The sequence below is a fragment of the Ursus arctos genome, unplaced genomic scaffold, assembly GCF_023065955.2.
Source record: "Ursus arctos isolate Adak ecotype North America unplaced genomic scaffold, UrsArc2.0 scaffold_25, whole genome shotgun sequence".
Taxonomy (NCBI): domain Eukaryota; kingdom Metazoa; phylum Chordata; class Mammalia; order Carnivora; family Ursidae; genus Ursus; species Ursus arctos.
In genome coordinates this window covers 36,112,459-36,125,265 of record NW_026622930.1, presented here as the reverse complement: position 1 = coordinate 36,125,265, position 12,807 = coordinate 36,112,459, and the positions used below count along the sequence as shown (strand labels likewise).

At 37.2% G+C, this 12,807-nt stretch overlaps 1 protein-coding gene across 1 annotated transcript in view; it reads right to left on the bottom strand.

Moving 5' to 3' along the window:
* The window catches only part of KCNH5 (potassium voltage-gated channel subfamily H member 5), a 277,122-nt gene that overhangs the window by 229,879 nt on the left and 34,436 nt on the right, over positions 1 to 12,807 (bottom strand). The window contains exons 3-4 of the mRNA XM_026486888.2: positions 7,504 to 7,610; positions 2,271 to 2,399 (exon numbers count right to left, since the gene is read on the bottom strand). Coding sequence (XP_026342673.1) covers positions 2,271 to 2,399; positions 7,504 to 7,610 — 236 coding nt within the window. The remainder of the gene's footprint in view (positions 1 to 2,270; positions 2,400 to 7,503; positions 7,611 to 12,807) is intronic.

Here is a 12,807-nt window from a genome sequence, read left to right as displayed (position 1 = left end):
TTTCTTTATTTTAGAAGTTGATTAATTATTAATTAATTTTTCAATAGATAATAGGATGATTTAGGTTATCTATTTCTCCTAGTGTGAGTTCTGGCAGTTTGTTTTTCAAAGAAAATGGTCCATTTCCCCTAAATTATCGAGTCAGTGGCTATGAAGTTATGGCTATGACATTAAAGTATTCCTCTTTAATGTCCTTGGGATGAGTTGTGATGGCCCTTCTTTAACTTCTGATATTGGTAATCTGCATCTTCTCCTTTTGTTCTTGGTTAGTCTGGCTAGAGGTTTACTAACTTCGATGATCTTTTTCAAGAACCAGCTTTGAGCTGTCGTGATATTCTCTTATGTTTTCCTATTTTCTAGTTCATTGATTTCTGCTCTACGGTTTCTTGTTTCTTGTCTTCAGGTTGCTTTCACTTAAATTTCTCTTCTTTGTCTCCCTAAGGTGGAAGCTCAGGTTTTTAATTTTATATCTTTCCTCTTTTCTCATATATGCATTTAATGTTAGATACATTTTATTCTAACCACTACTTTTGCTATATCCCATAAATTTGATAATTTGTCATTTCATTTTCAGTTAGTCAAAATATTTTTCTAATTTATCTTAAGGCTTTTTCTTTGCCCATGGGTTATTTAGAAATGTGTTAATTTCTAAGTGTTTGGAGATTTCTTAGCTATCTTTCCGTTATTGATTTTTAGTTTAATTCAATCGTGGCCTAAGAACATGCCTTTTAAGATTGCTGTTCTTTTAAATTGGTCAAGGCGTGTTTCATGGCCAGAATGTGATCTATCTTGTGAATGTCCATGTAAGCTTAAGAACACAAGTTCTGTTGCTATTGAATGGAGCACCTTGAATTTTAAAACAAACAAACAAGAATTAAACCTAAATACTACTTGAAGACTATTCTATTTTTAAAAACAGTATTTAAATTCATCCTAACCCTTTCTAGACACTGGGTCTATGAGTAAAGGTAGAGGAAAAGATAGAATGAGTCCAAAAGTGAATATTCGATCTTCCAGGAGATGATTTAATGCACACATTTTCAGAAACATTCACAAATAAATTGTTCCATGTTATACTGTAAATGGTTTGCACATTATAAAATTTTCCTCTTACAATTTGATGCTAACCAAAAACTGACCAAGTATAATATAATATATGTGAATCCATATGCAAGGAATAAACCTATAAAATTTTTCTATAATTATGATCACAGTTGGAAAGATTGAACTTTCATGCCAGTTTTTTTAAAGAGGTAAGAAATGGCAATGCCAAATGCAAAGAAGATTTCATTTTTAGTCTCCTAAGAGATTATTAAAAATAATATGTCATAAAAACTTCCAAGAGTATTTGAAATTCTTCATTTAGCAGACGGTTTTTAATTGAAACGTAATTGGAGGAAATAAAATGAGAGTAAATTACATCGAAAAGGGGATAAAAGCACACGCCACTGACTACTGCTTTCTCTAACTCCCCTCCTGAATATTAAAGTCCGTAAGACTACAATCAGGAAGTTTGCATTTTGCCGGCCACTCTCTTGATGACAAAATTGTTCTTCACAGAATCTAACGGCATCTAGCCAAGAGAACCTACAACAGCTGAACAAGTAAACAGTGAAAAGCAACGTGAAAAAGTCAACTAATCAATCTCTAATCAATTCAACAAAATTCAACCAACTTACCAACTGTGCTGTAAAAAGACTTCACCCAAACCATCTCACAGGTTCTTTCATTTTGTGTTTCTAAAGCTCATCCTGGTAGAAGTTATTGAAACTCCTATTATATTGATTCTAAATTAATAGTGTTCTATGATATTTGGTCCTTATGCCTTATCTCAATTCCTCTTATTATAATTTGAGTTAACCAACTATTATTTCTACTTTGGATAGCCATGCTATTTCCATTCAAACGGTATGACTGAATAAAACTGATTCTGGATAATTACTAGCAGGAATGTAAAGCAAAAGAAGTACCACGTGGTAAAATTTTGTTTCCCAGTTCAACCTATGCATATTTTAAATAATAATAAATTTAATTGACAGCCTAATTCTTAAGTGTGGCCATTCCTCTGAAAATTTCCTTTTGTTGGGACGCCCGGGTGGCTCAGTCAGTTAAAGCAACCAACTCTTGATTTCAGCTCAGGTCATGATGTCAGGGTCGTGAGATCAAGCCGTACAAGGGCTCCACGCTGGGCATCCCTCTCTCTCCCGCTCTCTCTGCCCCTCCCCCCACTCTCTCTCTCTCTCAAAAAAGAAAAAGAAAAAGAAAATTACCTTTTGTTGAATCATCCTCTATTGGCTGTTTGAACAACGTAATATCCTTGAAAGTACATAGGAACAAGACCACCTTTTCATGTTCATTTCTTATTGGTGCAATTTGCATATAAAACCAAACAGGGGTTCCTGTAAGAGATGGAAAGGACAATAGAGTGTGACATAGCCACAGCAATGATTTGATCTCCTGCCTTCCCTCTTTCTTTAGCTGCCAACTGCTACGCCAGGAACCAGCACTGAAACAACAGCATTTTAATTGCTTTCAGAATTAAAAAACAAAAAACAAAACTTTAACTTTTTATCAATTACTAATTGCTTAAATATTAATAAACATTTTTCAACCCAAAATACCAAAATGTGAAAGCAAAGCTGAGGGTGACATTTCACCACGCAGGAGCACAGGGCAGTGTCGCAACTTAAGTAACACCAGCATGACCTTTCGGTCTATGTCCCTACACCTGTGCGGCTCTCACCAACTTCCTTTTCATGGTTTCACCACGTGTGACCACTCCGACATGCTTCTCTTCCCCTGTCACTTTGAGAAGTGTTTCCAATTGACTTCGACAGCAATCCCTGACGCTCTGATGAGCACTCCTCTCGGAGGAACATATGAAATGCTATTCCTACTTCAAGGCTCTCTCATCACTCAGAGTTATAGACGGCCCTATGGCTTTGACAGCACCCCCACATCAGAGAGAGGACATCAGCAACACCTGATGTCTGCTGACAACAGAGCCCTACCTGAAGCTTTTAAGGCAATCTTAAGAAAAAAGAAAAAAAAAAAAAAAAGACATGTCCCCAGCCCTTGAGATTCTCAGGTGTCTTCATGAGCCTCTGCTTCCTATCTCCTTCACTCAAAGAATGAGGCTTGACTCTATCACTATGTTCTTTATTATTTGTTTATTGCAGTTGTTCAAATATTCTTTATTTTTTAATAATTTATCAGTTGCGTTTAACACCCAGTGCACATCACATCACATGCCCTCCTTAACACCCATCACCCAATTACCCCATCCCCCTGCCCATCTCCCCTCCAGCAACCAGTTCACTTCCCATAGTCAAGAGTCTCTCATGGTTTTTCTCCCTCTCTGATGACCTCGAATTCACTTTTTCCTCCCTTCCCCTATGATCCTTTGTGCTATCACTATGTTCCTTAAACAATGGCTCCTGCAGACTCCAGAAAACAGAGTTTCAGAGCACTTAAGGCTTTGAATTTGGACAAACCAGGAACTGGCATTAATTCAAACAATAAATATTTGAAGACACAAGAAATGCCTTCAAAGGAGTAATTATCCATTAAACGATAAAACACTGAAGGAATGTTCCATCAGAATCAAAAAGACACATTTTCCATTATATTCTTTCCAAGCCACAGTGCAGTAAAGCCTCTCCAAATTTTCTATCTTAAAGACATAAAGGCTTTTGTTAGGTTTGGGATTTGGGGAGTGAAATATGCAGCTATTAATAGTCTCTATGTGAGAGTTGATAGCCTGTTAGTGGTGTAACAAAAACCAAATCAGAAAAACCTTCATACCTTTGGCCAAAAAAATCACAGAGTAAGGGTCACCTGGGTGGCACAGCAGTTAAGCGTCTGCCTTCGGCTCAGGGCGTGATCCTGGCGTTGTGGGATCGAGCCCCACATCAGGCTCCTCCGCTATGAGCCTGCTTCTTCCTCTCCCACTCCCCCTGCTTGTGTTCCCTCTCTCACTGGCTGTCTCTATCTCTGTCTAATAAATAAATAAAATCTTTAAAAAAAAAATCACAGAGTAATGTCACCACAATGGGGAATTTGTCATCCAGACAAGAAGAGATGACTTAACTACCAGGCTCAAGGAGTCCGAGAATTAGAAAGAGGAGGTGTTTATGGAATATTTAGTTCTGACAACCAGATTCTTTGCAACCCTGGGGCCTATGAAAACATGGCCCTTTCCAAAATGATCACTGGGTGAGACAGGGATCTCAAAAACCATCACACCATCTCCCAGAGAGGCTTGTCCTTTGTTTTCTGCTCCTTATTCTACACAGTATGCCCAGGAACTGTGAGTGATGTACGCCGTTCTACAAATCACCAGACACACACGCTAGAAGATACATGGCCTATGACTGTTCCAACACAGTGAGCTTGAGGTAGCAGGCTCATAAACAGAGAAAAGGGCATTAAAAATATGTCGTTTTCCAAGATCTGTTAAAAATCTGCACAGAAAGAGATAATGTTACATTTTGCACCTTTTATGAAAAGAGCAACTTTTCAAATTTGAGCATAGAGTCAGGGCTGTTTTTAGAACTGCTTTCAGATATCAAGGTAGATATTTTCAAGATGAGTTATAGGGTCACACTCCCCAAGTAGACAGAGTATTTGCTGATTTGCTGGTAAAATATCTATATTCTGGTTTGGGGTTCAAGGGAGCAGAGAGTCTGTGAGGATTAGGCAGAGGCCAATTGTAGATGGAAACTCAGGGCAGTGCTTTGGCAGTGATTATCTGGGTGGCCCAGGCTATCACAGGTGTGCCTTTGTGCAGACAGAAAGACCCATTTATATCGTTCCCCCAGAGCTACTGTTTCCTTCTCAACAGTAGAAACAGTTCCCTGCTAGTCAGAGCAATGCACCTTAAAAACAGAGCCTACAAACTGAAACGTCAATGATGACCCTGTTAAATCAGATACCTCAATATCCCCATTTGCAAAATGCTATTTAACCTAATTACTTAATGGAAGTGTTAGGAAGACTTGGCATTCAGGCATTCCCAAAACATTTATCTACAGACATGTGAATTTTTCTATCTAACATTTTTAAAAGTTACAAGAACATACTTTTTTTAGTTGATGTTCAAGAACCTTCAGGTAACAATTTACAAGATTTTTTAAAGCTTTTTTAAGTGTAGTAGAACTCCATTAAAATATATAAACGATATCTATCCTTCATTTTAATGAAAAAACCCAATGCAAATAAGAAAATTTCAAAACATTAAAATAAAACAAACTACTACCTTGGAAGGAAACTTTTGGAAACATAAAATTCAGGTTCTTGTTAACATTATTTAAAGGATATAAGGAAAACAGAATCTCCACAAAGGTTTTTTTTTTTTAAGATTTTATTTATTTATTTGAGAGAGAGAAAGACAGCAAGAGAGAGCACAAGCAGGGAGGAGAGGGAGAAGCAGGCTCCCTGTGAGCAGGGAGCCCAATGTGGGGCTCGATCCCAGGACCCTAGATCATGACCTGAGCCGAAGGCAGACGCTTAATCAGCTGAACCACCAGGCACCCTCCACAAAGGTTTTTGAGAAACTCAGAAACTATGAACTTGGTTCTCACGCTTTAAAATCAGGCAAAGGGTGCGCCTGGGTGGCTCAGTCATTAAGCGTCTGCCTTCAGCCCAGGGCGTGATCCCAGGGTCCTGGGATCGAGTTCCACATCGGGCTCCTTGCTCCGCTGGGAGCCCACTTCTTCCTCTCCCGCTCCCCTGCTTGTGTTCCCTCTCTCGCTGGATGTCTCTCTCTCTCTGTCAAATAAATAAATAAAATCTTTAAAATAAATAAAATAAAATAAAATAAAATCAGGCAAAGATTTGTTTATTCTTCTTAGTGTCAAAGTGAAATGACCTTAGTAATAGGGAATATCCTTAAATTATTCGCTAAACTCAGGGCACATATCTAAGTCATTCAAAGGAGAACAACCCTATATGAAAAGGCTACAGGGTTTTGACATATGAATTTATCAGAAGGTATCTGGATCTGGTGAAAAAGACCCAGAGGACACCTCAAGCCTGACTTTTCTCTGGTAGAGGCCAGAGCAGATCATTCAGAATGGATTGTTTTCTAGGTGACAAGCCAATAGACATTTGGCTATGAACAAAGACAAATACCCCTTTGGCCTTGATTCTAAAATGAAAGATAAAATGATGACATCTCATAGGTAAACTCACTGAGGACTAATACGCCCATTACCAAGTGACTACTTTTAAAGCAATGTCTGTAGATGTGATTATCTCTTTGATGGTCTATTAATAAAAAGAGAAACCTAAGTTCAATTCTAAATATTTTATAGTGAATAAATGTTCAAGTAAGATGGAGAGGATGAATTATGCTGTAAAAAATCCAGCCAGTTCCAAACATGGAACAAGTGCTTCCTGTCGAAGCTAAAATGCTTCCCAAATGGGGAAGAATTTAGTACCCATCAATTTCCACTAAAGATAATAATTGGCTTTGGGGCGCCTGGGTGACACAGTCGGCTGGAGTGTCCGACTCTTGATTTCGGCTCAGGTCATGATCTCAGGATCATGAGAGAAGCCCCGTGCTGGGCTCTGTGCTCCTCAAAGAGTCTGCTGGACATTCCTCTCCCTCTGCCCCTCTCACTCATGCTCTCTCCCTCTCTTTCTCTCTCTCAAATAAATAAATAAATCTTTAAAAAAAATGATAATTGGCTTTGCTGTCATTTATCATTAACACTAAATAAACTGACCCATCTTGTGAAGTGGCTGTTCATTAAAAAAAAAAAAAAAAAGGTCAACTTGGGGAAAAAGAAATAGAAGTCAGTGACCAGACTATTCAAAGAAAAAATGTAGAAAGGAAACTTGGTTGTGGAGTACATAAGTTGGTTTTTGTTTGGCTGGTTTTTTTCCTCCAAACCCTGAAAGAGGGTCCATATCATGAGGTCTTATGTGATTATATAATGGACAATTGATTATTCACAAATTCCATCCTAGAGAACAGTTCACCATGATCAATACAAATTTACCAGGTGTTAATGGCCTATTCTGAAAGTAGGGACTTCTTCTGTTAGCCTCCCACACAAGAGTCAGAGTCTAGCAAAAGGCCATATTGGTAAAGACCTCGAGTCGATACCACACGTCAGCTGTACACATGTAGAAAGGGAATCACCTTTTCCTTTAACCACAAGAAGAAATGAATGAATTTCCCTATCATTTTTAGTTGCTGTCATGTAACTATAGGATCTTTGCCATGAGTATTAATTACAAAACATTTTGCCACCTGACACACCCACACACAAAATCACATTTAAAATGCACCATATTTTCCTGCCATTCCTCAAAAGGTTGCTTTTCATAGGTAGAATCATTTATTCGTTTTGCTATCTAATTTTATCAGCACCCCCTGCCTTTGCCAAGAGAAGAAACAAAGTTCGATGTTCTCTCTGCACTATAGCTCAACCACCACTAACCAAAACATAACATTAATCGGAGTTGACACATCTTATTGTTGATTTAGATACGTACTGTTTTTCTTGTACAGAAGAACTTCAAAGCAGTTTGACTCGTAGTTGTCGAAAGTCTGTCGGACTTTCTCAATGGTCTTCTTGTCAGTCAATTCTCCATACATAAAACTGGGAAAAAACAAACAATCTGTTTCAGTTTTGTGTTGCTTTTCAAATGCTACAAAAAATCACATAGTTGTCTCTTTTGGTTGAGTTTTCAAATTTAGTTACAAAATTAAATGTTGCTCCCACAAAATAAACTAAATTATTGAAACAACATTTTAATCATGGTTGTTAAACTTCTTACTAAAAGCGAGGTTTAGAAGTTATTTCGAACACCTATATGGAGAGAAAGAGAGAGAGAATCAACTTACATAGTTCCTATAGGCACGAGTTTCAGTTACTATGATTTAGTAAATGCCACCAGTTTCCCAACAGCACAGTTCCAATTTCAGTTATCACAGTATATTAACTGTAAATAACTGCAGAAAGTATAAACTTTGCTGTTAGCTCCTCAGCCTACAAATCACTAGTAAATAACACATCACACATCACAATCAGTAACCAATCACATCACTTCTCTCAAAGCCCCTCAGTCCCGGTCACGGCGCATCTGTTACGCAGTTCATGCACAGACTGAAAGCATGTAATTGTGTTGCCTCCTTGGCTCTCAGCAATAAAACTATGTGACATTTTACAAAAACGGATAATTGAAAGCAGGAATTAGCCATCAAAGATTAAGTCCAGCAAAGAAACGAAAAATGATAATGCTGGAAGGGATATTCAAATTGAACACAAAGGTATAGAGGAAACACAAGACTGTGGCAATGTTGACACTGTGGTCAGGTGAGAGGCTCGGGACATGCAGCCAGAGGAACTTAGAGAGGGTGAACTTCTTAACATAAGTCAGGAAAGCGATTGTGAGAAAGAGGATCAAGTTTTCCCAGAGGAAGTGATGCCAGTAAAATAAACTTCACATTAGAAGAGCCAAAGGAGATGGTTCATAATAGTGAGAATACAAAAATAACAGTTGTGGTTGATGCAGACTTATGAAGGAGTATGAGCATTTACTAAGAGAAAAAAAAAATGCTCTCTTCATGTCATGCTCTATTATGAGAAGGCAAGTATAATTCAGGTAACTCATGATAGTTTTTTACAAAGAAATGAAATGCTTTAATTCGCAATGTGTCTTAAGTTCTAAATCACAGTGTGTTAGATATGAGTTTTACTATTATTTGCCTTCCCCTGCATTTATAATTAACAGTAAGATAGTTTTCGGTGTTTTGACAAACATTGGTAAAGGTCACAGAATAATCACAAATTTTTCCACTGAGTTTTATTTAAGGTTGTATTGTGCGATTTCGGTCTGCATGGGCTTTTTTATCCTTCCACACACAAGGATATGTGAAGAGTCCACATTGCACATATAATGCATCAACATTCTCATCAGTTATGAGGATTTTATTAGACAGGTGCAGGTATGGCTAACGGGAGAAAAATAATGGTGAGAAACAAGAAGGCATATACTGTTGCCATGGATGAGGGAACATATAAAACATAGATTAAAGAGTGAGATTTTACATGCCACAAAAATTTCCCAATGTTTGAAATTATCTGTTTTTCTAAGAGAACCTCACCAAAAGTCTAATACTCTACAAAATAGAACTCAGTCAAGGACTACAAGCCTCTAAAACTCTTCTCGTGATGCTTTCACGATCATCAGTTGTGCATCTGGTTTTAGATACATAGTTCTACTAGTTAACATAATTATCCAGAACCTTTCTTCCACTAGAAAAGAATATATGGCATTGCCAGATACCCTGACTAAGTTTCTGAAGGTTCAAGTATACCTTTGTTACTGCTTTTCTTCCAGTTTCGACAAGTTCGCATATTGGCCAAAGGTGAACCCACGTGAGGGAGGGCCTAAAGCTTATACGATCTTAGGGACCCTCTTTAAGAAAATAATAGAAAATCATAAAACAAAATTAGGCACAGAGCTTTGGAAGACAGTCACCCAAGTGAGGGCCCCTGAAGTTTAAGATTCGTTATCTTCATGAGAAATCTGCCCCTGAATGTATCAATCTAGAAAATTTAAAACATGAAAAGCACAGTTGAATAGCAAAATCCAAAAACAGCTAGAGGATTCAACAGCGATGCCATATGACAGCCAGAATTTACAGAGTCATGGCCCATCACATGATAACACTAACCTAAGCAACTAGAATTCCAGAAACTAAGAAATGCAATAGATTAAGTTTACCGAAGACTGCCCAATCTGCATTCGCAATTTCAATTACAGTATTTCTATCTTTTATTTTAAAAAATTTCATTATAACAGTAAAATAAGCAAGAGAATCTCAGAATAAAATGACAGATTCTAACTCCATAATCTCAGAGCCAGACTCACAGAGGAAGCCTCCAAGCCTACCTGTAAAACAGCACTGAAAAACCATCGCTTCTGCCAAAGCCTGAACTCCAGTTTATGACAGTTTCACGAAAATCTCTTGAAAGCATTACACTAAAACTAGAATTACTCAGTTAAAGGCACCCTCCTTGCCCTCCAAAAAAAATAAGACACTACTTTAATACTGTTAATATTTTTTACAGACAGGTGAACTTTTTAAATCAACCAGTTTTTTTTTTTAATTTACTGTTACTTTTAATCTAAAGATTTGTCAGTAGAAAGAAAACATTAAAAAACTGAAGAAAAAAGTTAAGATAAGGGTAACTAAGCTAACTAAATGTTTATGGTCTTAAAAAGAAAGAAAACAAAACCCATTTTTACTCCTACTAGTAAATGTCAGAATGCTATGACTCAATAAACTAAAACACAATATCCACAACTGGCCAACAGAAAAACCTTAAAAAAAAAAAAAAAAAGAAAGCATATATACTATAACAAGCAAGTAAGATAAAAAATGTTGAAAAATTAACTCTAATAGGATTTAAAAATAAATTACAACTTAAATAAAAAAAACTGTCTTGGAAATTGATATAATAATGTCACTTAATAAAAAATACAACAAAAGTCTGATTCAGTGAAAATGCTAAAGAGAACATGAAAACAAGCAACTTTTCAAATAAACTCTAAAAATTCTATAATATATTCTTCACTAATTTAGCCCTCTCAATGGTAAAATTACCTGCCCTAACAGAGGCACTTTAAGAAAAAAAAAAAAAAATCCCAGATTATTACAATCAGAATACTTCCTTAAAAATTAATCTTTTATTTCTTACTGTTTCACTCATATTTTTGTTTTTAAGTTTATTAAACCAAATACATGTGACAGAACACATATTTGAAGTGGTAAAATGCAGCAATTAACTAATAAAAAATATTTTTAAATGAACTCTAAAAGATGCCTGAAATGTAGAATCCATCCTTCCAATGAAAGTCTTTCCATCTGAAGTTGTTCAAACCATACTAAGTCACTGCTTCCACACAGTCTATGAGAATGGCACACTTGTTTATTTGCTCAGCTATTTTACACGTAAATGTTGAGTGTCTTTATCAAGGTTTCCAGCAGCCTGACTCCTGATGGCTGGAGCTCAATGCAGTCTTTGAATGGTTAGTGGAATTTGAAGGAAACCAAGATTTAGAAATGGTCATCGGTTTTAGAAACTATATACCTATATAATAATTCTGCACATTTTTATGTATACCCTCCACGAATATATAATGGAATATAAAACAATTTTTAGAACTTTAAATTGCTCTCTTAGAATGCCAAGCTGTCCTTAGAGTAATTACAAATGACTTCTACAGCTGCACGGTCATCTTATGGGAAAGGAAAATAAAATTAGATGCTCAGAAGCTATCTAACCCCGCTATAATATTGAGTGGTCATGATATAACGGACGACCACCGCACCACTTACAAACTGCATAATTCATGGGCAAGACATATAATTGCTTTGACCTTCAGTTTCCTCATCCGTAAAATGATGATAATGTTCATATACCTCAGAGGGTGAGGGTTTTAAAAAGATAACGCACATGAAGTCATAAGTTATAATGTGCTGTGCAGTGGCTGAATTATGACTGGAACGTTTCTTATGGGTGGGGTTAGAAGAAAGCCCCTCCAGTCCCAACCCCACTACTTTCTAGCTCCTCCACAATTCTAGAACAGGGGTTGGGCCAGGCTTGCGAATGGGCAGAGTCACTGTATCTTAAAGGGATACATACATCATTTTGTGTGTCTTCTTTCTTTATGAGCCCATGAGGTTGAAGCACAAACCCACACAGGGCCTGCTCCTGAATATTCTGGCCACTTTTCTTGCCACACAACTAACTGGTGGTAGAATTTGGTCCTGGGAGTAAGGGAGAAGTTTTCCTGAAGCCTAGCCTAGGCTAAATCCAGCTTGCCTGAGCACTGGGCAGTACACCTTTCATGTATTTTCTGCCCTAGCACATTTTTAAGGACAGGTGGCCTTGGTTTACAGCACGATTTACTTATTCTTGGATCTCTTGTTCTGCCAACAAAATATCACAAACAAACTTCATTATGCTACCTACCAGCAAGGATGGTTATAAATGTTAACAGATTTCCAAGGGAGAAAGGAACCTTAAAAACAAAAAAATATAACCTATTCATGAGTTCTGCCAATCTATCTTAATCTGCTAATGGTCAACAATGCTTGGACTAAAACACCATATTTAGTCACTGCAAAAAGGATAATATTATCTACAGGCTGTAATTCACAGCCTAGCAAATGGTTCATCACAGAAACCACACAGATTGACTTAATGCAGCTGGTAAATGTGGTCTCTCGCTCAGAATCAGCCACAAGAATAAAATTATAACCAAAGTTAATGGGAGAATGGGCTCAAATCTATACAAAGGATCAAAAAGTAAAAAGCCTGAGAGAGGGGGAGTGAGGAGGAAAATTTACAAACAGCACAGCTTTCAAAATCTGAAAGAGGTAATTTTGGAATAAATGAAATCATTTCTTTATACACTGAATCGTAACCAAAAGGTTTCACAACCCATTAATTTATATGAACCCATTAATCTATATATAGAAGGATTTAGATAGTCATAAATGGTAGATCCATGGCATGTAATTAATGGAAACTAGGGAGAGCACTGGACATCTCCAATCTTTGGAGTGTGACGTCACTGAGTCACCTCTGCTCTCCCAACACTTGCCCTCAGTGCCACTGTGTGAGGCAGAGCCCTCAGCCAAATGGAACCAAACTGACTGACATCCATCATGTGTAATGTGCTCTCACCGGCTGAGATGACCCTGTGTTAATAAAACTACTTGTGAAATACATCCAATAAAGTGCCTCTTAATTGCTTCATTGTCTCATTTGATGGTTCAGA